The 26776-nt window shown below is 42.3% G+C and overlaps 1 protein-coding gene across 1 annotated transcript; it reads left to right on the forward strand.

Moving 5' to 3' along the window:
• The first annotated feature begins 1008 nt into the window (after positions 1-1008).
• LOC110078280 (membrane-spanning 4-domains subfamily A member 12) lies at positions 1009-24846 on the forward strand. Its single transcript, XM_078383564.1, has 6 exons — positions 1009-1398; positions 6194-6313; positions 19170-19226; positions 20189-20320; positions 21743-21853; positions 22614-24846. The coding sequence occupies exons 1-6, from the start codon at positions 1309-1311 to the stop codon at positions 22734-22736; spliced, it is 633 nt and encodes a 210-aa protein (XP_078239690.1). The 5' UTR covers positions 1009-1308; the 3' UTR covers positions 22737-24846.
• Positions 24847-26776: the final 1930 nt, after the last annotated feature.

Here is a 26776-nt window from a genome sequence, read left to right on the forward strand (position 1 = left end):
ATTTGAAAAATGTCCACTGAATATTTGAAATGAATCAATTTTCATTTCCGATTTGGTCGTTGTTATGCTCCAGCTGTTCTCCTTGTTCCCTCTGTTGAAGGGCAGAGCAGTATGTGTCACACAGCCTGCCCTGCATCCCTTGTACCAGTCTGCCACCTTCAGGTGCACCATGTAGTGGAGGACATTTTCCCATGAACACTGTTGATGCAATGTTCAGGCGTCAGCTCAGTCAGGTTCTGTACTTAAAATGGGGAGTCTGGGCAACCATTTTGTTTTTTTGCCTCACCTTAAAAGGTTTCAAGCCAGCCCTTCCTCAATTTCATATTGGCCAAAATCTTACTGATGTTTGCATAAAATAGTGTGTCCAATTACAACTAACTTGGTTGCACAACCAGGCATGTGAACCAGGCACCGGATGGAGAAATACACAAGCATCTTGTCAATTAGGTGCAATTAGCTGCAGCAAGTTACACACAACTTATGCAAACATCAGTATGATTCTTTCTGATCATGGCGTGAAATACATGGATCCGTTCTGGCGGAGAGCAGGCCAGTGCCGGATCAGGAGTAGGATACCTACGGTACATTGAATTCTGAATTCTGTCATGGTGTTCACACTCAAGTCTAACCTACATCACAGAATTCTTGTGAGAACAGTTGAGGGACAGATTATATATGCAGCCCATAGTGTTTCGGAGAATGTTTATTCAACAAATGTAATCAGCCCATCAATTAATTATCTATGAAAGTGTATTTCCTGGAGAAGATCCAGGAAGTTTTCCCTAACAAGAGTGTTTCCTGGTACATCTTTTTTCCTCTTTCTCTGTTGAATGCCCATCTCCGTGGCATCGCTGTCACTGTGACTTCACCAGCCTCTTCCCTCTGTGTAATCCCCCTGGATATACTCTCCCTGGATAGAATTCCCTCATAATGTGATGTAAAACACACCCACTGGTTCTGCCTCTCTGCCTGCTGAGAAAGCAGTTTTGGTAGAAGCAGGCGTCACTTATTAGCAGGATCCTTGCTTTCTCCCCAACATGCTTCCCCCGCTCTCTCCCTCTCTCTCCCCCCCCCCCCCCGCAACTGCCTCTTCTGCAGCAAGGCTGACTGTGTCTGACATCATCACTGGCAGAAGCCAATAAGACCATGCTTTCCCCCTTTTCTTGATCAAAGAGAACACTGGAGCTGAGCAGTCAGGCCAGGCGAGCTGTCATCCATGCTCAGCCTGTGTGGCTGATGCAGCCGAGCGCTCCTCGGTTATCTGCGACCCAGTAGACCCGGGAACAGCAAACACACCCGCTTGTTCCCATGCAGGGAATGGGGACCTTCCGGCTGGGGAGAAGGACTGTGATGTACACCGTGGAAACCATTCCCAAAGGGAAGAACCGAGTCCTAGGGGTGAGTGACACGACTGTAGGGGGCAGCGAGGGAGTGATGCTGGCATGCGGATGGGCTGGATGGAAGAGAAGGGGAAGGGCTCCCCTGGAATGGCACCCAATCTCCTAACTTAGGAGACACCATTATTCTAGATGGCTCCTGTTTCTGTGTGTGTGCGTGCATGATTGTGAGACAGAGAGACAAGCAGGGGAAGAAGGAAAGAAAGGTAGAGAAATACTGTCAAGATAGATAATCCTAATACTCCCATGAAGAATCCTGGGAATTTATCATACCTTTTATGCCTCAAGTTTGTTGGGGGTGGGAAGGGGGAGATCCTGCCATTTGATAGGAATACATTTCTGATAGCAGCTCATTTTAAAGATGGTTTTGAGCATTTGTGCAGGTATCTGTTAAATGTTTTCAAAGAACAAGGGACACTAAAAAGGATCCTATTGCCCCTTAACTCTGGAGCACCCACTGTCTTGGTTTGTACTGCTGGGACACGGACCTCAGCTCCAATATCAGGACAGCAGAAGCATATTACCTATATATCTATGAGGAAGAGAGTAGGAGCACTCGAGGGACAGATTATTTTAAAATACAGATGGAGGCAGAACACTGTCAAAACCAATATGCACTGTTGGCATGACAGAACAACTATGATTTGAGCATGTCGGCTTAGATGAATGAAACCTGTGTCTTCAGAGACAGCATACACGGCCCTGAATGTCTGATATAGAGGAAGCAGAACAAGGAAAGACCTCCACTTTTATGGCCCACCAGTGAGCTTTTCTGAAGCATCAGGTTGACTGTTGGTAGGAGCAGAACAAGAAACTAGATGGGCCTTTGCTGTGATCCAGCCGTTTGTTTCATATATGAAGTTAATGACAGTATTGGGCATTTGGAAACTTGATTTAGGAGCCCTGACCACTAATCCCAGCCACTGTATGTTCGTGAGTGTAATTACTTTGCACATGATCTGGGGCATCCTCTTCCTTGTTAGCCCACATGCTCCAGCCACACTGGGGGCCTAGCTTGTAAAATGGGTTCCTGAACTGAAATGTAGTGAACTTTCAAACAAAATGAATCCAGCCTCTGATCCTGGAGGCAATATGAATATTCTCTGACATGGCTTCCACGCATTAAAAGCTGAGCCAATATACTCATATGTTGCTTTTGCAGATAAGACAGTGGCCCCACCCACCCCCACCCTTCCCCTCCTGGCTCTTCACACAACCATGGATGAAAATAAGATGGAGATACGTAAATAATTTGGGGGTGGGGGTGGGAGAAGACATTAGAGCTGCTCCTCAAAAACACATTATTTGATGCAATAAAATGCTTTTAAAAGCTGCGTTTTTATGGGGTGGTATTCTCTTAATGTCTTCCATGTGAACAAGGAAATTTCTTATTCTGGACTGGTAAGAAAACAAAACGTACAGCAGTGCCTTAAGATTACAGTTGAAGCAAAGGCCCCTGCCTAGAATCTATTATGTCTTCACTAATGGTTCCCAAATTTGGGTCCTCAGATGTTCTTGGACTAAAGCTCCCAGAAGTCTACCAGTAGCTGTGCTGGCCAGGATTCCTGGGAGTTGTAATCCAAGAATATCTGGGGAAGTACTAGTCTACACACTGTGATGTGTATTAGTCCCGAGCATCAGAATGAACCTGAGACCGACACAGGTCACACCTCCAAAGAGGGATCCCATGGTTGAATGAGTGCTCTGGTGTCACGGAGAAAGCCTGGAAGAGGACTTTTCCCACCCTGCTAAAAATAAGTGTGATGCTGTGCAGAATTTCCCAGCTTGTCAGCACTGATTGCCTCCATGAAATCAGCCCGGACCCTTGAGTCGAGTAGGTGAAGCTACACAATATGTAAAGGATAAGATACTCTTTAAAGAGAGCTTTGCATCCTCAAAGAAAGCATTTTGCGTCAAAGCAGCCTGTAGCGGAACACGTTGTTCTCCTGTACTAAGAGGGACTTGCCTGTAAAAGAGCTAGATTTTCAGGTTGCCCGCAGAAATTAGCTGAGATTCATTTTTCTTTCTTTGCTTGTTTTTAATGCACTAATGCATTTGGATGGTTATTATGCTAGGATAAATGAAACGGATATACTTCCCTTCCATCGGATTAAAAAGGAAAAGAGGGAGGAAATAACAACGAGGAAATAAATATAAAATTGTTTTTTGGAAGAAAAAAAAACCAAGAAGCTTGAGCAAGTGTTTTCCCCTGTCAGCTATCCCAAATGTGTGTGAGATGAGGCAGTAATTGGCTGATGGCAAATTCAACTTTCTTTAGCACTGGGCAGTGAAGGTGCAGCTAAGGCAGCCCCTTAGGCAGTGTCGCCACTGGAAAAAAGAAACAGATGTGTATATCCTCATCCACATATGCATTTATTCAGGAACTTGTACAGTGGTGCCTCGCATAGCGAGGTTAATCCGTTCCGGATTAACCTTCGCTATGCTGAAGCATCGTTGAACGGGGCAGGGATTTCAATTGGAACGCATTAAACATGGTTTAATGTGTTCCAAATGAGCCAAATACTCACCGTTCAACGAAGCTTTCTAATGGCCGGCAGCCATTTTCGCGCCCTCGCCTCGCTTAACGAAGGCGCGAAAACGCTGCACGCGGCCATTTTAGGCCATTTCCCAGCTTCCGGCGGCCATTTTGGCCGCCGAACAGCTGATCGGCGGGGGTCGTTTTGCGAAGATCGGTAAGCGAAACGCTTACCGGTCTTTGCAAAGCGAATTTTTCCCTATAGGAAAAACGTTGTGCGATCGCATTAGCAATCCGAAAAAACGGATCGCTATGCGATTTAATCGTTATACGGTGCGCTCGTTAAGCGAGGCACCACTGTATTGTGATTCAGATAGAAATACAGTGTGTCTGTCTGCTTGCTGAAACTGCTGTCTGGATTCTAACTTTATACTAAACCTCCACTGGCCAATCCTTCGAATAGAGGATTTGTTGTTTAGTCATTAAGTCGTGTCCGACTCTTCATGACCCCATGGACCAGAGCACGCCTTCCACTCCTGTCTTCCACTGCCTCCTGGAGTTGGGTCAAAAGAATAGAGGACTGTCCACTCCCAAATAAGACATCTGGCCACTCGACAGTCATGTGGCTCAACCTGTTAATTACTCTCGACACCAGCCTATTCTGTGATATACACCAGCCTTTCTTAACTTTGAAATATTGATCAACCCCAACACAAACTGCTGAACCGGCAGTTCAGGCCTGTATCTACCTACTGATTCTTAAATTTCACTTTTCACTTGTTACTAAGAGGGTTGTTAGGATAAATGCCTCACCTACAGAAACAGTATCCTCACCTGCCAATACATCATCTTGAAATGTTGTATAGATCCCCCCCCCAGTCAGGTGCCTTCTGGGGGCCGCTACCCACTTAGATAGTTTCCCCTCTATTTTGAGTTTCTGTTCCCTCAGCTGCTTGTCAACGGGTGCCAGGAGAAGAGAAAAGCAGCCCAGAACAGACTAGGCCCCCGGAGACAGATGTGTACAAGCTTGTTCTTCGCGCAACCTTTCTGCCTCCCTGGTGTCCTGTTCATATGTCCTCAACATTAACATCTTTTGATTGTGGGTCCTGTCTGTACTGCTGGCTAAAAATGTGGGAGTCTTAACATTGCTCCATGACTACAACTTCATCAGCTGTAAAATGGTGGCAGGATTATTCTTTGCCTTGCCTTCCAAGTTGAGAGGATTAATATTTTTATAATCAAGGCCAATTCGACCTGAATTTTTAAAAGAAAATTGGAGCTTTTTAATGTGTACTACATAATATCTGTGGGAATGGTAAAACATATTAGAAAATGACCCAGGCTGCTGCCAGCCTGCGGAGGAGAGGGGAAACAGATGTCTTCACTGGAGGCTCCCCAGTGACTCATTTAGAATAGCTTTGCACAATTTGTGACCCAGTTGAATACAGTCTATCCTGCACAACGCATGATCCTGTTGAATAAACTGCTGCCAACCTGTTGTGCAAGACAAGGGGCCAAACCAGACTATTAGAGAGCTAGCCGGTCGGCTACCATACCAAGCTGGGTAACCTGAGTTCACCTGGCTGGGTTGTAAATTTTCCTCACCTGTTCTAGGACTTGCAATAATTTGACTGCTATGCAATAACCTGAAGACCAAACAGTCAAAAGTTCAAGGCATGTTGTGTATCTGAGTAAAAAAACAGAATCATCCAATAGAATTGTCTAGAGCAGTGGTTCCCAACCTTGGGTCCTCAGATGTTATTGAACTGCTGCTCCCAGAAATAGCTGTGCTGGCCAGGATTTCAGGGAGTTGCAGTCTGAGAACATCTGGGAACCCAAGTTTGTGAACCACTGCTCTATAGTGACAAACTGCCTTCTCCATACTCCCCCCTCATTTGGATCAGTTTAGCCTGGACTTCAATTTTTATTTTGTCATTTTCCTGTCTGCCAGTATCTGAACAACGCCAAAATGTTAATTGAAGCAGATGCATAAATGCCAGATAGCAGATGACATTAACTGTTCCCACAAACATTTGGGAACACAAAGTTCTTCTATTCTAAAATAGAATATCTCAATGATATAGGTGAAAATTGTGAAGTGTTTCCTTTGCAGAAAGTTGCCCTAGGAGAAAATGAATGCTAGTCATTCCATTATAAAATGAGGAAGTCAGCAGATTCTAGGGTCAACCAGTCAATAAAAGGTGTGTGTGTGTATGTGTGGATGGGTGGGTGGGTTGTGGGTGTGTGCACACACACGCGCACATGTGTGTGTACATGTGATTGCAAGTGCTGAGTATTATTCCCCTGATTGTCCCCACAGACCATCCAGATCATGACTGGCTTCATACATATTAGCTTTGGGATCATTCTCAGCACTTTGACCAGTGTATATACCTCATTCTTCGTGTCTGGAGAGATCCCCTTCTTGGGAGGAGCATCGGTGAGTATCACATATGGGACTGGACTGTTGAAATTATTGTAAGTTTATACACACAATGGGTCAAGTGTGAATATTTTAAAAACCACAATATTATCCCATGGTATATATGTGTGCCAGCAGAGGAAAGAATATTCATATAGGTATAGCAAACTTTAAGAATGTTTACTGGAAAACATGTTGAAGGATAAACTGACAGTGCTTAAACATTCTGACTTTGTATAGATTTGTTTTGGGCTTGACAGTTTTATAACAGTTGCATAAGGTCTGTGCAAGTGCATAGTAACAGCACATGCCTAGCAGCAGACAGTTCTAATGGAACACGTACATATTAACAGACAAGTTATTAGACAACAGACAAGTCTCATCTTAACTATCATTTTTTCTTGTATCTGACAGTTAACCCTCTAAGAACCCATTGGCTGGCAGAAGACAGAATCTGATTGGTTATATATGTTCTATTATGCATATACATCTCATTCATTCTTATATACATACACACTTATATACATGCTTGGATGCATAGTCTAACATGGACAAATTCCCTTGGGTAAACAGCTGGGGGAAGTTAAGTGTCAGGCTAGGCAGGCAAGAGCAGAGAAGAGATGATAGATGAAGAGAGAGCAATGCGACTAGTGATTCTTGGTAGGCCACTTGTGAGAAAGAGATAGTAATGGTGTAGCATCAGCTGTTGAAGGTCTGCAGGGCCATCAGAAAGCTGCTGGATTAAGGTGATTTGCAGTGAGGGGTATCAGGAGATTTTATGTGCTCCCAGAGGCATCTGGTGGGGCCACTGTGAGATACAGGAAGCTGGACTAGATGGGCCCTTGGCCTGATCCAGCAGGGCTCTTCTTATGTTCTTATGAGTTATAGGGAGGATATTCCCAACTATGTGGGATTTTAGTCAATGCTGTTAAGTGAAAACCTTAAAACTCCTGCTTGGCTCTGAATGACTGAACAGATGATGCTTTTCATTTTTCAAAGGCACATAGTCCATTTTGAATTTCATTAAATTTTTTGCCTAAAAATGTCTTGCATATCCTAGAGTCTGTTCTAATGCTGACTTACGTATTTCCTTCCTTCATGTTCAAAATGTTGCTTTTTACTTTATTGTAGTTTTAGCACATTCTTACTAAAACGATAAAATGATAAAAGTTTTTTTTTTTAAGTGGAAAGAGATACTTGCCAAAAATGAACTTGTTTTCATTTTGGATCTACTTAAAATATCTTTATCAGAGATTCCAAGGATTACGATGTTCTTCTCTTTAGAAAATGAATGGATAATTGTGCATGCATGCATTCGTGTGTGTGTGTGTGTGTGTGTGTGTGTGTGTGTGTGCGTGTGTGCACGTGTGTGCGTGTGCATAAATGTGTGCATACACACTCTGTATCCCATGGATGTCCTTGGAGTGAATTCCTTGGAGAAAATAGATGATTTACTTCTGAGAAACTACAGTTCCAGTTTTATGTTAGATATGTTAGATAAAATACATACTGTCTAAAATACATGTGTATGGGCACATGCATGTAAAAAACAAGATTTGCATGTTGTATCGTTCTTAGGTTGCCAAGGGTAATAAAATAGCCACCCCAAGAATGACTGAGAACATTAATTAAGACAAGTAAAAGAAAGAGCTAAGGCTATGTGTATTGTGTAACTTTCCCTGAAGTCAGAATCTAAACACTGTTACAATTATTGATGGAACCTTGGTGGTAGATCTATTAAATATAGTATAACTGTGACAAAAGGCAGTCTCAGAAAGAGGGCCTGCCATCAGTTGTGTCCTAGGTGGAAACATCTGTATTTCCAAGGAAATTTTCTAAAGCAATTCAGCGGTGCAGGAGAGTCAAATGAGTCTGATTTGAGCTTCGGATCAGAATGTTAAGGTTTAGCTTATACAATAAATGAAATTTTGTGTGAAGCTGTAATGTGGGAGGGAGAGAAATGTATATCTGACAACTTGATAGGTACTTGAGAGACAGCAATGGGCTGGGGAGTGTAGCCACCTTTAAAGACATCAATGTGGGTGCATTGTGGCTTTGAATCCATCTGCATGTCCCTAAGAGGTCACAGTGACGGTCTGGGCAGAAGAACACATGGCATGACCAGCGCTACCCCACCTCTTGATTCCTCTGCATCAAGGCACCCTCGACAGGCGCCTTCTTATATTTGGCATGGGGAGGATTTCCTCCACGTGAACACTATCTCTTTGACACATTGTCTGTTCCTCAGCAGTATTGTTCTCACACAGGAGGCATTGCACCAAGTCAGATAAAGCATGGAAGGCCTTTGTGTTGTGAAATCTGTAGCAGTTGCATTGTTGCAAAAATCAGGAGCAAGGGTGCCGTTCTCTCAATGCCAGACCCAGCTGGGCTTCAAAAGGGCTTCAATTGATACATAATATGAAACAGAAAACCCAGAGTAGCCAGAATGCTCATTCATGTTCCAAAAGCTTCTCCTCCCTTCATTTCCACTTTAATGACAATTAGACAGTGCCATGAATAGTGCAACATGGAATGACAGAGTAATGAAGATGAAAGAGGTCTATGAGGCCAATGCAGGAATCTGATGTCTAGAACCTACAACCTAGAACCTAGGGCTATATCAAACTAGGTTCAGCCTTGGGCACGGAAGTCCCCCTGAACCTGTCTATTCAAAAGTCATCCCCTTTGGCAACGTTACTTGTTCTCAGAAAGGGTGTGCATAATTGTAGCCTTAGAGTGGCTTAAATGTGGTTCACCATTGTTTTGTTGCTGGCTTGACTGTCTGGGCACTGTAGTGGCCCTTGCCTCAGGCAAGTACAATTTCCACTGTGTTGCTTGTGGTACATATGAGTAGCTCATAGGTAGGTAATAAACCTACAATACCTTTTTGAGTTGTCATAAACATCCTTTTCTGAGCCTTAAGTATTGCCACCTCTGCCCTACAATGTAGAACAAATAACTCTCGACCACAATGTGAGACAACTGCTAACCTTTGCCTCCTCCACCCTCCACCCGACCAGTGGACCTTATTACAGCAGTGTCAGAAAACATGACCTGCTCTTTGCTTTCAAAAAACACTGTTTGTCATAAGCAACTAGTTGCTGTAAACCACTGATGATGATGATGATGATGATGATGATGATGATGATGATGATGATGATGATAATAATAATAATAATAATAATAATAATAATAATAATAATAATAATAATAATAATAATAATAATAATATGCAATGAAGTCACTTCAGACTTATGGTGACCCTTTTCAGGGTTTTCTAGGTAAAGAATATTCAGAAGTGGCTTTCCATTACCTTCTTTTGGTGGCACTTCTGGAGACTGTGCAGCTTTCCCAAGGCCACACAGGCTGGCTCTTCTCCCAGGAGACACGGTGGGGAATCAAACTCCCAACCTGTGGCTTAAACCACTGAGCTTTCTAGCCCGTCTTCTGTTCTCTCATAGTCACAGTATTCCTGTGTTTAACACCTTTTTCAAAAGTATAACAGTTAAAACAAAAACAAAACAAGTATCTTAAGAGATACACCCTCATGTTCGAAGAAACACATTGCTCCTGCCTTTGCTTCCGCCTTTTGTTTAAAAAGGCTTGGCCTTCCTGTCCAAATGCAGATTTATACTCAACTCCATTTTCACTCTGACTCCTCTTTTCCTACGGGCAACTGTTGCTCCTCTCTGACAGTCCTGATGAACAGTGCAGATGGTGCTTTTTGGCAACGTCTACCCTCGCCAGGAAATAAGTGTTCGCCTTGCAGTACCTGCTGGGTTTTGTGCGGAACTACGGTGTATATAATCTGTACCCAAGGGAAGCTTTGCCATGCAGCAGGTAGCAGTGATCTTGGCAGCAATCTTTTTATAGCCATATCACAAGAGGTGGGTGGGGAAAAAATGTTAAGAGCCAGCGTGCTTTGTGTGCTTACATGGCAGCTGCCGCTGTGCTTTGCAACTAACAGTTGTAGATCAGGAAGTCCCGGTGTACCTTGTGAGAGACTGGGGAAGGAACAGCATGTGTACACGGTGGGGACTGCTTACTAGTATTTTGACCTTGATTCCAAGGTTACGGCCAGTCATATGTCCATAAAAGCAGTCCTTACACTCTCATCAGCAAAGCTGTACTTTTACCATCTTAATGACAATCTGCCAGCCACCGTCCACGCTCACAGAGACTCAAAGGACCTTTCAAATGGTGAACAGAGTTGAGGTGTAACCAAAAGGCTCATGCGCCATTTCTTCCAAAATTGGTCTGCTGTGTACTCTGAAACATAATCAATAAATGTTTTTGCACTGAAGAAGAACAGTTTGTATCAGCTGTAACGGATGAACACGATGAACATGGCAGATCATATAGCCGCTGGTGTCCCAAAATGACCCAAAGAAGAGTGTTCAAGCAACAGATGTTTTGTGGGGCAGTCATTTTCATGAGGTCACTGGAAGACAATGTAGGCAAACAGAACAAGAATGGGAAAATCATAGTTTGGGCTGTGTTAAGTATCTGTATCAGATTCTTGGTTAGCATTGGGTTAATTCCCCACCATCAGTGTACTAACCACTGACTTGTCCATTATATCAAAACATTAGAGCAGATTAGAAGAACTGTATTTGCAAAGTGCCTTGGCTCAGACTCTATACAAAAAGCCACAGAGAGAACATGGACACAGAACAATCAGTACATCAGCGTTACCTTTAAAAACGAGATAAACCTCTAATATCTACAATGCTCTGTCCATCCTAGTATGTTAATGTCAGAATGCTGGACATGTGTACAGAATCAGGAATTCTTGCAGAAGACAGCCGGATCTTTCATGATAAAATGTACAACTATTGTGTTAAGAGTGTAAGGTGCATCTATGAAGCATTTTTGAAGGCCTAACTGCACTAAACGTGTCATCTGCAACTATATCCCTGCCATTCATTACCAGCGTCTGAGTCTGTGTGATTCTTATTGTATTGATCGTTGCAACAAGGGGTGCTTTCTCCTTCGCTTTCAAGCCGTGATTAAAAACAGACCTTTTAACACTGTGATCAAAATTATGATCAAAATGATGATAATCATCACCACCCACCAACACGGGTAGGGGTTTAAAGAAAGGAGTCCCATTGGTGTGCCTCAGTGAGTGTAGCATCCAGCTGCATGGGATGGCATAATATGCATTTAAATCATGGCCAAGAAACAGGGTTTTTAAGGTCCAGTAGTTGCTGAGATGTGGTGGCAGATAAGCGGCCAGTGTGTTTCTGACATAGGAAAAATTAGTTCAGGGCCAGGCAGAGATGTATATAAAAGCACAGCTGGTTTCATGGAGCAGCTAAGAGACTGAGTTACAAACCACGAACTTCCTAGCTAATGGACTTACTAGGCAGCTTTAGGCTAGCAACTCATCCCTTCATCTGCACTACTGGCTTACTTTATAGGATAATTACAAGGATTGCAAATGAAGGACTAGGAGCACCCAAAATGCTACAGAAAGCTGGTACTGTTAGATTACACTTGCCTGCATTCACTGTATGCTACTACAGTATATTGTCAGATTACCCAGATGTAGTCAGCTGTCCAGCTGCTAGATAGCTCTGTGGTTTAGGCATCTGATTAGGAGTTCAGTTTCCCACTAAGTGGTTGGACTGGATGATCCATAGGGTCCCTTTTAACTCTGCAGTTCAAAGGTTATTCTTATTCTAAGGTTATTATAATGTAGACTTCCATTGTATGTTATGGTGTAAGTGCCTTTGTTGACAAAAGAAAGGCACATTCTTTGCAAACAGTGATCAGCAATGAAGAAGCACAAAAGACCTTTCCTGCAAGAGAGAAATATCACTCTTTAAAAAAATGGAGGCATTCACATGCTTTATTTATGTACCTTCATTTATTACTGTTGATTTCAGTAACCTGACATATTACCTGTACTGTGTTTAAAAAAATGGGACATGGAGAACTACTTATTGCCCACCATGGAAGGACTTCTTGATTAAATATGTCCACTCGTCAACCTCTAGACAGGAGTAAGAAAAGGTACTTGGATCAGGACCCACAGAAACCAAGGCCTTTTGGCAAGAACAAGCTGGATTATTAATTTTGACCACCAATTTGAAAGTGAAAAACAAATGAAACCGTATGTGCTCAGCATACCTTTGAACAAGATGTATTTATTTATCTAAAATATTTTTAGCCCATCTTTCTCCCTGAAATGACCCAAGGCAGCTTACATCATTAAAAGACAATATGAAAACTAGTAATAGTGAGTATACAAATACTAAAAAGAATCAAACAAACAAAAGCAATGCCAAAACACATTCAAAGCAGTAAAGTACAACAATCCATTTAAAACCCCACTCAGGCATCCAGTCACTCAGGGGAAGCTTGCCTGAAGAGAAAGGTCTTTGCTTCTTGTGAAAGCCTTCCCCCCCCCACCCCCCATCAGTTGCTGTGTGCTGGCTTGAGGTAAAGATTAGGATGTTTAGAAGATGTTTACTGAAGCGTATCTGGAACATCCCATCCGTACTTTTAATGCCTGGTTTCTAGGAGCCTTGTCTTAAGATCAAGATGTAGCTGTTTTCTGAGAAGTTTAAAAGCACAAGATGTAAGACAATGGGAGGATCTTGCCCGGGCATGGATGGACAGAAAATGCCTTTTGGATGGCATGCAGCTCCCCAGCTAATTTTTCAACACCACTCCTCCTCCGCCCCAATCCCACTACCATCAACTGCTGCTGTAGTTGGGGTGGTAGAGATAAGAAATACTTGTCCCGTGAATCACCGGCTAAAATCCAGTAGTAATTCACAACTAGCGTTGGTCCACTGAATCAGTGGGGATTTGAGGAATCAACACCTCCATAACTTTCACTGATTCCTTGGATTTCAGCCACTGTGCGCCTTGTCTACCAGTGGGGCCAGGCTCCTGGATGCTTCCCAGAACGTCGGTTCCATTTGTTTACAAGAAGTGCAGGAGGCATATTTTTTTTATTTAAGAGGAATTCCACAAGGTTTTGCTATCACAGCAGAAGCAAGACATGCGGCAGTGGTAGCTTTGGCAGCAAGGTTGGGGTGCAGTTTCCCCTTGGGTTCAAGGGCTGCCAATGCAGTCCTCTAGTTTCTGGAAATGGCCTACACCTATCTAGTCTATTTTGTTGGGAGGGACTTTTCTGGTCGGAAGTGGTTATATATCTATCTAGCACTAACCAATTATTCCTTCCAGCCTCTGAATTCAAAGAGAGCCCTGCCTCTCTGCTGAGTTTTCTTTCCCTGTTTCTAGTCAGCTGTTTTAGTCAGTTTTTTGTTTGTTCTTGATATGTTTGGATGGTTGCTAAGTATGTGCGTAGTAAAGAAAGCAGCATGCACAAGTCTATAATTTCAAGCAATTATAAGTAAATACATGTTCTTTATTCTTTCTCCTATAAATGTCTCAGAGTGAGTTACTGAGATTTTAAGTGCCAGTTAACGAGAAAGGAGTGGATTCAGGGAAACTTGAAGGTATCCTTCTCTGTGAGTCTCTGTACTTCTACTGTGTAGCAAAAAGGAATTTTACCAGAAATTCAAAACTCTGCAATATATTCACCATCATAATTATAATTCATCCTGAAGAAATAGTCACAGGGAAGATTTTCAGTATAGTAAAGTAAATATTCGATTGTGTAAAATGCCTTCAACTCTTGCAAAATGCTTTCAGCAGAAGTTGAAAAAATAAACTGCCAGAAGATCCTAGCCAACAGCTATTGTGATAACTTGGGGGCAACTACGAGGAGGGGAACTTCATATAGTTTGAAAAGTAACTTTTCTGAGATCTGTATTACTAATTAATGGCAGAGCAAACTATGTAGATATGGCTGCCTTTGGTTAAAATTTGAACTCTGAAATGTTGTGGAATAATAACAAGCATTTCACAGTATGAATGGGTACAGGTTTGCTAAAAATAGCAGTTAACACATACAACCCAGAGGGTGCTTGAGTCCATCACGTCTCTTGAGATCCCACTCGCAGCTGCTGGCCGTCTATAGAGAGGCACTGCAGGGAGCCAGATTCTAGCCTTAAAGTTGCCTTTTCTTAAAAACTACTGCAGTGGTGCAGAGCTCGGTGCCTCAGTCACACCTTGGAAGCTTCACAGGCAGATGGTTTGGGTTGTATCTCAGTAAAAAGGTGTATCCTACCTTCCCTCTATCTACTAGTACTCTGTGGTTACTTAAGAAGGGAAGAGTTCTGGGGTCTGGCGAAGACTTCTTTTTGCTGAGCGTTGAAGAATGCTCATTGAAGAAAGGGAAGGTATGCATGGAATTAGCCAGTGCCGGCACCAGTCTGCATGCTGGCAGCAACCCCCACAGGCTGATCAGGGTCTGTGCTGGGCTGCCATTTGCTTCAGCCATTGTTGCATTGACTCCACACGAGCACGCAATATGTCTTATTGGTGATGGTTGCAATGATAGTGCCAGCCAAAGACCTGGCTTCAGTCTCTCCCTGTTCTTTGTGTAACCCTTTTGGGTGCTGAAAAACGTGCCCCAGAGGGTGCAGGTTTGGGGGACCCTTGGAAGGCACCTTTAATGATGGTTCTACCCCATACTGATGATAGATCCCACTTTTGCGCAAGCAGAACTTCAGTGCTGGGCCTGTCCCTTGGAGCTCTCCATCATTGCTATGCAGAGCAAAGCAGTCTCATCCTTGGATCAGTGCAATTCCTTCCCACCATTCTTCCCCTTCTGCCTGCAGTTTTGTTCCAGCCTGCCTACATCTCTTGCAGTTTGTGCAGACTTGACAAGTTGTTTTTGAACATGAAAATGGTGATCTGCTCTAACCTATAGATTCCAGAATATATTCAGATTCCAGAGTATATACTGCAGAAAGTGGTGAAGAAGAAGAGATCTGATTTTCATTCTCCAAATAAATCTACCACTCCAAGAGCTTAATTAGATGTTAATAGGACCCATAGCTTCTAAGACTGGAGACTGACTTCTTTTGCTGGGAGTGGGGAAGCATTGTAGATGGCTGAGGAGTGTATGAACACTTTTTGGAGCTACATGGCTGCACTTTGCTGACCTCTGCTGTAACAGCACAAAAGCTCTGCACAACCATTTGTGGCAAAGCCTCTACTGCTTTAATGGATCTCATTTATTTTATTTTATTTATCTCATCCATGCACAGTTTGTTGTTATTTATTTTTTTAAAAAAGGAACCTAACACTAAACAGGAGCATATCATGAAACCCTGGGTATTGCTAAGCCTTCATACAATTTCTTATAGCACATCATCTGAAAAACACTGATGAACTCTCATCTCACTTTTGGAAAACTGCACATAATAAATGCTGTTTGGGGATATATTGGGTAGGGTGGTGTGGTATACTGTCCATGTTCATTCCTTTTATCAGTCTGTGATTGATAGACCTCTCTGAGCAGCTTTATCAATATCTTCCTCTCATCTTTCTCTCACTGTCAGTGTTAGTACATGTTCCTTTTCCCATCTGTTTATGACGATTTAGTAGTCTAATCATGGTTTGATCTTGCCATTTAAGCTTAATTTCCACTCATTTCCTATTGATATTCCTCAGGATTGTACTGTATTACATTTTCAAGGATGAGGCTTAAAGCATTTCTTTCTTAAATTAACATGTATGTATGGATGGATGGATGGATGGATGGATGGGATGGGATGGTATGCATTTATTTATTTATTTATTTATTTATTTATTTATTTATTTATTTATTTATTTATTTATTTATTTATTTATTTATTTATTTATTTATATGCCACCTTTGTCCCCATTAGAGACTCAAAGCAGCTCATAGTCAACCAAAACCACAATAATCACCATTAAAAACAACCAAAAGATAGAATACTTACAAACAGTTAAACATATAACAATATTTAAGACCATCCATTAGAAACACTTTGTGATGGGAATACAATATTGAAGCTGGGGAGGATACACATTAACATCACCAATACCTGTCTTCTGCTTTCTTACCATTAACAACAGGGGAGGTTCTAAACTCAAAGTGACTGTTAGCTATGGGCATAAACTGGCTATAACTCTGCTGACATTAATAAAGATGCACATCTTTGCCCAGGGAGATGCAGACAGAGAAGGAAGAGCCTCCCCGGGCTTCCTAAGTTGCCCTTTTTCTATGCTGCCTGTGCTGACCTCACTTTAACCTAGACCAGGGGTCTCCAAATTTTGAGTGTGAGGGTCATATCATATATTTCACACATTTTCAATGGCCAAAGGAGGGAAGGGGGACCCAAGCGATCCCCCACCCCCTGCTGTCTTTGCAAACACAGCAGGGGTGGAGGATTGCTTGGGTCCCCCTTTCCTCATCTTACTATGCCCAGGCTAGATAAAAAGGCACAGTGGGCTGGATGTGACCCACAGGACATAGTTTGGAGACCTCTGACCTAGAGTGACATTCTTTGGGTTGTTGTGTTGCTTCCTTTCCTTCTCACATTTTCTTTCTTGACATACCTTGAAAGAGGATGGAGGAGATGTCTTCTTCATTTTCATTGTTGGGAGGGCAAACATGACTCTCTTCATTTCTACCTTAGTTAGGTAGAACTTGAATTTAGATCACCTTTTCTGTCCCAATGCATTTATTCAATAAACAGCTTTCCTATGTTCTTAGAATAAGAACTCTGGGTGTGATTTCTTTCCAAAGGGAGAAGGCATGGTCTCCTAACTACTCAGATTTTCAGGGCCTGAACTTCTGAGGCTCATTCTTGACTCTCCCACAGTTCTTCCTCACAGTCTATCCAGAACTACCTGACTACCCCAACCATCGCTGAATCATCCTTTCAACCAGGATCCTCCAACAAATCAACTCTTTTTGTGTGTGTGAAATCCCTCTTAGTGTAAGGGACCGATAGACTTAATGGAACATTGATAAACAGAGGTTGGCTGCATGGGAGTTTATTGTGCTCTGTAGCCCCCTGCTGGAATGGTTGAAATCTAAGAAAGGTCAACTATGATGTTTCTTTTAGAGAGTTCCTAACCATCCCTAATTTCCCTGTGAATGGTCAGGCTTGATTGTTTTAATCAAGTGACTCAGGCAAGTACACCCTCTGTACCTAAGACTCTGGAGACTAGGATCTGAATTCCCACTTGGTCATAGAAACTTACTGGCAGAGTGGAACTGGTAAAACCACTCCTTAAATATCTCACTTGCCTTGGAAGTCCTATTAGGTTTTCTATAAGTCAGTTAATGGTACCTAATTAGCTAACTTGGCACATTGAAACACAGGAACCTCAGCTAGTATATAGCCAGCATCTTGCTATCAAAGAAGCCATAGCTGAAAGGATTGCCAGTTTAAGGAAATGGTTCATATTATTCCTGGATTATCAACAGTGTGTCACTCGGCAGACTGAAAACCTAACATTTCTCCTTTTACTCTCTAATGAGAAATGAAAAACAAAGAATGTTATTTTTGCTTTGAATGCCTGAGCATTCACACATAAACTTCTGTCCATAGCAAACAAGTACATTGTAACTCTTTTTAAAGATAAATATAGTTGCTTCACATGAACATTGTGAGACATTTTGCCTGACGGTGACGATGCTGGACAATTAACAAGGACAATGTGTTTATAAAAAGTGGCAAGGAAAGGGTTCAAAGGTTGTTTAAGCCTCACGGGTGAAAGCACTCTTAAACTATGTCTGCAAAACCACATTCTAAAGAGATGTCCTTTAATTCACCTGACTGGAATTGTGACAGATTTTCATCTTGAAATTGGTACAGCCAAGTTATAGATTTAAAATGGTAATGTAATCTAGTAATGAAAAGGATTCAATACTATTTGCCTGAGTGCCTTCATCTTTGCTCCACTGCCATTTCACCTGATTTATTGTTTATAATCTCTGTTCATGCTTGGAAGTTTCAATGACATCATGACCTCAGATGCTCCTTTCATGACACCATTGACAAAGCTGTGTGGTTCACTACAACTAATTGGATTAACCAGGTGTATGGGCAAATGACACTGGGTGGGTAGGGGGCAAGGACAATGAAGAAGGAAGCTAATGACACAGAACAGGATAATATTGAAACAATGCATATATGTTCTCATGTAGAACATTGCTGAAAATGAGTGGAATGTTTTTCTTCAAATATTCCAACCAAATATGAAATTTGATAACTTATTTTGTCTCAACCCTAAAAGTACACTCCTCTTGATGGGAGAGAATCTATCGCATGGCTGAGACCAGTCACCTGAGTTGGCAATCAGGATGGTTTTTGAATGTTAGTGCTGGGTGAAGGCATCAGCTTTCATTCATCTTGCATCTCCCTCTTTGGGGAAGTGCCTCCTAACAACTTCCTACAAAGAGGAAGTGCAGGAACAGACTTAACTTTGAGGCCCAAAACAGAGGATGGAAGGGAAAGACCAGTATATTAACAACGGAGACAGAAAAACTTGAATAATGCCAATCGATAGAGGCCTCTTAATATGTGGAAAGTCTAAAAAGCGTGCTGCTTATATACCGCCCCATAGCACTTCAAGCACTCTCTGGGTGGTTTACGATTTAATTATGCAGGCTACACATTGCCCCCCCAGCAAGCTGGGTACTCATTTTACCGACCTCGGAAGGATGGAAGGCTGAGTCAACCTTGAGCCGCTACCAGGGACTGAACTCCAGGTCGTGAGCACAGTTTTGGCTGTAGTACAGCGATTTAACCACTGTGCCACGAGGCTCTTGTAAGTCTAACCCCCTGAAGACACCTCATAGCATGTGACAAGGGGGCTTTCTTGATCAAACCATCCTTTTTAAAAACACCAGCAATGAAGGTTCCAGTCTTCTTCTGCATTTCTACTGTAGCCTTTGAGGTAGGTGGGAATGGAGCTTATCAATAATGTGAACTTCCATTGATGTCCTTGTATCTTTCTTCCTAAACAGTTCATTGTTTCCGGATGCCTCTCCATCGGTGCTGAGAAGAGCCCTACGGAGTGTGCAGTAAGCCAGCTTGATCTTCTTTTCTCTTGTGTTTAGGAATAGTTTTCTCTGTGTACATCATGGTACCTGGAATTACCAGCTAAAGCTTTGCAGATCTGGCACCAAATCAATTTCAGTCCGACGTGGTGAACTGAGCGCTGTCAGGCAAAGTCTGGAGCTGCAGACAAACAGCTTCAAACTCTCTTTGAATTGTGGAGCTCAGCCAGCCAGCCACTGTTCCTTAGTAAAACTTGTCATACAGAGTACTAATGAGGATAAAAGACAGGAGGAGTACAATGAACGCCATCTTGAGCACTTTGCAAGAAACATGGGGTGTAAATATATAACAGCAAGAAAGAAAATAGTAAGGGTGGTGATATCTCAGGGGCTTTTAGTGAAGCCATAGCCAGTAGGGTCTTCCACTGAAGAAATAGTTGGTTCAATATATTGGAATAACAAATGCTGGAGAGAAGACAACAGCATCCTCAGAGTAGACAGAAGCACAGTGAAGACATGATTGCCCAGCATGTTGACTGGTGTGTTCATCATTGTTGTTTCTATTCAGAATTTGCTGGTGTGAGGAGAGTGTCAAAAACGTGTCATACCTGAGCAGAGATAACAGTGCAAGAGAAGGAAGGAGAGTGGGCACAACAGGGAACCATGTCTCTGTCGTACCTCATTCAGTTATCTCAAGAGCTGGTGTCCATCTCTGTCCAGCTTCTGTCTCTGACAGCCCTCCTCTCTGATACAGCATCCATGACTCTTGCTTGTCATGTGACATAAGGCAAATCTACTGACCTAGAACAGAGATTTGCTGACACTTTGAGTCATCCTTCCTCAAGCTTCCCCTGGTTCCCTCTTCTAGATAGGTTGGAGTACAACCTCCCATCATCCCCATCTAGCTGTGTCGATCTAATTACTATCAGTATAATTCCTCTTACTCCTTTCAGCAGTAACCTGCATTCAGTGCTTCTGTTTTTCAGGTGAAAGGCTCCCAAGCCATGAATATCATCAGTGCCATCTTTGCATTACTTGGAATACTGGCCTTTATAGTAGACCTGAGCATAAATGGGCCATTTCATTCTGATGACAGTCATCAGTACTCCCTAGTCATGGTAAGTTTCCACATATTAGCACTTGTGTTGATAATGACAAGGAGGTTAGGAAGCAGCAAGATGGGAGGGAAATGTTGGGTTGTCAGTCATGCATGCTCGCCATGTTTGATATAATCAAGCCACCTGGTGACTGTGTGTAGATTCCAACTGGTAGACAAGTTTCAAGCTGTTGATAGCACAGTTGCCAAGAAAAAACTTCTGAGTGGCTCTGGGTCACATCATATGTTAAAGCAAATGAGTATTTCCTCCTGTTATGATGCTATTCTTTCAGGCATGCAAGTCTTTCAGTACCACCTGGCAGAGACAGCAGGCATGCAGACACAACTGTGTTCTGTCATGACTGATCAATTAGGAAGCAAAAGCAAGTTCGTTTACCAGAGATGCAGAGAGGCAACCTGGAATTAGAATAAATAGCATTAGCCTCATAAAAGTACAGTGCTTCTAGGTAGAGAACCAGTGTCTTGTCTACCAAAACTCTCTGCCACCATTATCTTTTTTCTTTTTTTCTTTTTTTTTCCTTTTTTTTTTTTTTTTTTTTTTTTGGCACTATGAAATTTGCCCCACTTTTAGAATGATGCTATAGTGTGAAAGCCACTCTGGTGGGAGCTGTCCTAAGAGCTGCTAGTGATGGAGAGAATGTTCCTGGCATGTCCAAGCCTCTAATGCTCCAGCATAAATCCCCTGATCATCCTCTGCCTACATTGATTATGGCTAGGTGTTGCCTAGGTGTGAACCCTGGTAAATGCTAGTGACCAAGGTTCTTCCTATACTAGAATTCGCTTACATATCAACATCTGGACTTTGAACCCTAGTTGAGAGGGAACTTAAAATGGTTGGCACTGTGATGCTGCTTATTATTACTACCTATGTTTGAAAGGTTCCAGCTGAGACAGAAGCCAGAGAATACCAGGAAACAACATCCAGTCTACCTCTTGTCTCCCCTGCCTTCACATGTTACACAGAAAAACACATCCATATATGCTTGCATAAAAATCAAAGGTGTTCTGTTAGGAAAATTGATTTGGAATAAGGATACATGTAGCCTTCTGTTCACCAATGAGTCCCACAGCATCCATCCTTGCTCTGCAGTAGGCATGCACAGGATTGTGGCCTTACCACCAGTTTGTTATCTTTTAGCAGCTAAATAGTCAAGCTACCACTAAATTAAAGTTAATTTGTACCAAATCTGAATGTTTTCCCTTACATTATAGTACTGCCAACTCCAGACAATGAAACCTCAAGCTGAAGTGACATTTGCTTTAGAATTTGAAATGTCTTCTTACTGTATTCATTCAGCATACACAAATCATTATCATCACCACAACCACAAGCACCTTCAGTGAATGTAGAAGATAAAGTGATTGGTTTCCAGTTGTTGTTTACCTTGTAACACTGTGTATGTTTTCTCTTACGGGGTGAAAGACCGGCAATAGGATTGCCATTGTGTTGTTGACATTCACCATCGTGGAATTTTGCATCGCATCTGCCACTGCCTATTTCTGGTGCCGGGCAACCCGCTCTGACTCCAATGAGGTGACTCCATAATTCTCACCAGGATTCTAGCAGCATCGGTGTTTGGGAATTAGAGTGAAGTGGTTGCCTTTACTTGTAAATTGTCAGGTTAAATGAAATACACAGAGAAGTGGGGGGAAAAACTCTGGTGGGGAAGATGGCACAGCTACGCTGGGTAGATAATCTAGGTAAGGGATATTTCAGATGAGAGGAAAATTGGCTTTGTTCAGATGGGGTTAAAGAAGCATTGAAGCAATAACTAGTATTTAAGGCCTGATCCATTCAAGCATGTTCTGATATCAGTGGGAGTTGAATCAGTCCCTCAGAGCAGGGATGTGCGACACAGGTCCATGGGCTTCATGTGACCCCTGTTTATTTTTATGCTTTACACAAGATCGCAAGTACTGCCTTGCTGCAAAACAAATCATAGCAACAATAACGAAATGAATCAGTCATCATTTACCCTTTAAGAATAGTGGCAGTTCCTTCAAAACGGAGACGTGTGCAGCTTCCCACCCCATTAAGGGGGTTAGTGCTTAACACCTTGTAAATGAAATAGAAAGGCATGTGCTTTCCAGCTGCAAAGGAACATCTTGTTGTTTAAGGCAAACAGTGCTTTTGTTTGTTTCTTTTTGTGGTGAAGGAGGAGATCCTTGGGGGACTTGAGAGTAGCAGCTGGCTGGTTTTTTGGGGGGTGCAATGTGGCTGCTGATCCAGGGATGCTGTCCTTCTTTAACTGACAGGAATCTGAGAGATGAACCTAATACTTTCTGTTTTCTAGGCGATATTGATTGACCCCAACACCATCAGGACAGATACCGAGGTCCCTTCTGTAGAATCATCAATAAACTGTCCGCCAAATTCCAACGATGTAAGTTATGCTCTAAAGGTAGAGACTGTGTAGAAGGCTCAAGTGGAGGAATCTGTATGGAAAAATCAAACCAGCCGCATCTCTTCTGAGATGTCAACGCTGGCCCTTTCCTGCATGACAGAGTTCCTTCAGTTACTGCCAGTATTCTAGCTGCTGGGCCAACGAAGTCAAAGGGACTATCTCTCTTTTTTCTCCAGTACTGTCTCAGTTTTAGTCTGGGACTGAGAAGCATGTGGCTTGATATGCTCTGCCTTGGACTGGGAGGTGATATTTGGACTCCATTTTGGACAGGCTGTGTATGGAATGAGCCGTGAGTCTGGCATGTGGGGTATTAAAACTGTCAAAATGTGTTTAAAAGGGAGGCTTGATCTAGTCTTGAGGGCGTGGTGGGCATGGGATAGCTGGGGACCCAGAGGAGAACATGGAACTGAAGTACATCAAAACACAGATAAAGTCATAAGTGCATCTTTTTCACTTCGAGCTGGCTCTGTTGCTGACTCAGATAAAAAATGAAAGAGAAAACAGTGAGCAGTGTTAATTGGGATGGGTCAATGCCCAGTGCTGAGGCTGGTTTGTAAAGACTGTCTTCCAAATTCAGCTCTCTTGGGAGTTAGCTGGCTTGGCCCCCAAAACCTATAACTTTGTGCTCTGATATGGAAGCATGGGTTCAATGTAGGGGTTTGTAGGGACTTGGGAATTTCATTTGAAATTTCCAGCCCGGTTGATTGGTCTCGTGAGGGTGATCAGCCACACTAGATGTTCTGGAGCACTGTTGTCTACTACTGCTATTTATATTTCAATGAACTGTACATATGTGCCCATTAAGAATATTTCATACAATAATAACTGCCCTGGGATTTTTTTCTGCTAGTTTTCTAGAAGATTCAACTTTTTCTGATGGATGCATAACTTACAGCTACAGGGAGCTCAAGCAGCAGCAGTTTGTCTTTCTACTTTCCACTAGCCCCGGTCTTGCTGCAGCCCCTGGGCTGTAAAGACACACACTCTCAGAGAGCACACCCATTGCATATTCCGGATCATTGAATCCTATTCATTCCAGAGTTATACATTGCTGTCTAACATTCAGAGGCCTTGTAAGAAATGACATCCAGTTTATTGGCAATGCCAGAAAAGATGGGGCAAGATTTTGCACTAAATAGGTCTCATGACCTTTAGCACTTCTTCACGTCTTTTAAAATCAGCCATGATGCTGGGGCAGGCCCAAGAAAACTTGATACAAGTCCCCATGGGACAAATCTTTGTTCCAACAGTGACAAGAAGATGAAGAGAGCCCCGTTGACTTAAAACAGCCTTCCACAATCTAGGTCCCTCCAGATGTTTTAGACTGTATACTCCATCAGTCCTAACAAACATGACCGCTGGCTGAGGATGATAGGGTTTGTAGTCCAAGAACATCTGAAATGACCCAGGTTGGGAAAGACTGATTTAAAAGAAAGTGGCTTTCCAACCCAGAATGTGTCTGCTGGAAGGCATTTTGACTATAGTTCTTATACTGAGTTATTTGCGTTTGCACTGAACTATATGCAGCTTCAGTGTACATAATGAAATGCATTGAATGTGGTTCTCCTGCCCGAGGTCTGTTGCAGTGCACAGAAGCTACACAAGAACACTAAGTGCTCTTGAACAGGATCAATTCATTTCAACAAGGGCAGTGGGGGGGGGGAACACACACACACACACACATTGTGGTAGATCATGCCCTTGGTCTACAAAAGTATTGGGTGGGTTTTGGTTATATTTTTTTTTCCTTTTGCCTGTTTGTATTGGGCTGCATATTGTGTTAACCAGTTCGCATTTTTGAAATTTTAAAATTGTTGTTTTAAGGATCTAAGTGTGGCAGGATTGGGATCTATTCCATTCACTTCTAAGCATTTTGGTTAATGTTTATTCAGAGCATGTTTTCCTGGGAAATTTCTACAGAGTATTTAATGCCTGTCTGTCAAACAGGGATAGCAAATTTTAACTAACCTCACAGAGGTCTAATTCCTTGTAGCAGTTTATTAGATCCTAGACAAATTTAGGTTTTAGATTCTGCAAAGGATTCACACTTTCTAAGTCTGATCTTGCTTTTCATGAATATGATTTTTAAAAAAAAATTAAATAAAACATGAACATGAAACTACCCATGTCTATCTTTTGCTTATTCTCTACTGCAGGAAGACACATTCTACTGCAGGTCTTACTCCTCTTATTTTAATCCATAAGAAAACAGGTGCCGGAAAGCCAGGTCATCCATCTTGTTCAGCTCTTCTTCCTGCCCAGCAGCTGCTCCACAGAAGGAATTCAAATGTATCAGAGGCAGAAATATTGTATGTTTTATGTTTCTGTTAGAAAGCTCAAAGTAGATTAAAAGGAAAAAAGAAGGAAAAGAACAAATACATTACCACTTAAATGACACACTTACTAAACAAAAAAGCAACGACAGCAGCAAAAGGTAGCTATGTTGGTCCTAAGAAATATTCTAAATAAAATCCATATCAAGGCACTACCTTTATAGGTTGACTCAAGCTCACAAAATATTATGGAAGCCTCTGAGTTCCTCAGTTAAGATGAGAAACATAAATAGTTCTGAGAAACAGCTGAATGTCATTTTTTTAAAAAATGGAGGGATGATTCTTTGTTTTTTCATTGCAATCAACACTGTGAAAAATCCTCAGAGCGTCCAGTAGAAATCCACAACAGCCTCTCCAGTCCTATCCATGGGTTGTATCTAAATGCAGACATCCCTTCCACCATGTTCGTTTTTCCTCCGCCTCTTTGCTTTGCTGCCATCTTTCTTGATGAAGAGTTCTGAAGGTTTCAAGATCGATTCAGATATTGTGGCTCTGAATCGATCTTATATAAGTAGTGTCAAAACATGAATTGTGGTACTAATTAGAAGGGAACAAAACACTGATAGACGGTTTCAGCTTCCAAAATGTTGAATATCCACACTGTAATTCAGTATTCATTTTGAAATCTGGCATTTATTCTGCATCTGCTTGTACTTCTGTACATTGCCTGCCCTGCTTTTCCACTGCACTGTGCAGAACATGGGGGGGGGGGGCTTGACTACATCAGACTGGTACAAAGTGTAGCAAAGGACATACAAATCCTGAAAGAGTTGGTTCAGCTTAAAACTGTGACCCAAGAAACTACTTAGAGGAGAACAGAAGGTTGCAAAAGCAACAAATGCACTGAGAGACCTTATTAAAAATAGGAGACAACTGCTTAATATAGAAACACAAGATACATCTTTAGCTGGTGCAAATTGCTTTGACTTTCTTGTCTGTACTGGCATGAGGAGGATTTATTTATCCCACCTGAGAATTCAGCTCTCCGATCGCCTTGACTGATAGGAAGGCACATACAGGCATTGTGTGTGTGTGTGTGTGTGTGTGTGTGTGTGTGTGTCTGTGTCTGTGTCTGTGTCTCTGTCTGTGTGTCTGTGTGTGTGTGTGTGTGTGTGTGTGTGGCTTAAGCACCAGGAAGCTGCTATTGTACAATTCAGCCAAATAAGCCCACACAGCACTTGCAAGAGATAAACAACAAGGCAGTTTCTCAGGCAACATTATGTAACAACCAGATATAGGGCAACCCAGCATATGAAATGTAGCACTGGCAAAATTTCTTCTGTATAATTTTTAAAAAATGTATAATTTGCTGGATTAGTTGGAAGCAGCACGATGCTTTTAAAAATCTGTATGCGGTCTCTCCTAGATCACTACCTGTTGCAAAGTGAATGAGGAGGGTACCAACTGCTCTTTAGTCTGGCTGCTTATATGGCCGAAAGGCTTGAGAAAAGCATAGCATCAAGCACAAGCTATTAATGAGACACATTTCTAGAAAAAGAAGCAGTTTCAGGAAAGTGAAAAACCCAAGGCCAACCCAAGGAGCAATAAATAAAGGTCTTTGTGACATGGCCAAGAAAACACCAGAGAAGTCAGTAGGCTTCCCTTAGCAGAGACTCCCAGCCTCATCCTGGTCTCAAAGAGGGTGCCTTGCATAATAACTATGAAATAAGGATAAATTACTGTTCAAAGGATGCCATCTCCCGAAAAGATTATAGGAAG

The sequence above is a fragment of the Pogona vitticeps genome, chromosome 1, assembly GCF_051106095.1.
Source record: "Pogona vitticeps strain Pit_001003342236 chromosome 1, PviZW2.1, whole genome shotgun sequence".
NCBI classification, from domain to species: domain Eukaryota; kingdom Metazoa; phylum Chordata; class Lepidosauria; order Squamata; family Agamidae; genus Pogona; species Pogona vitticeps.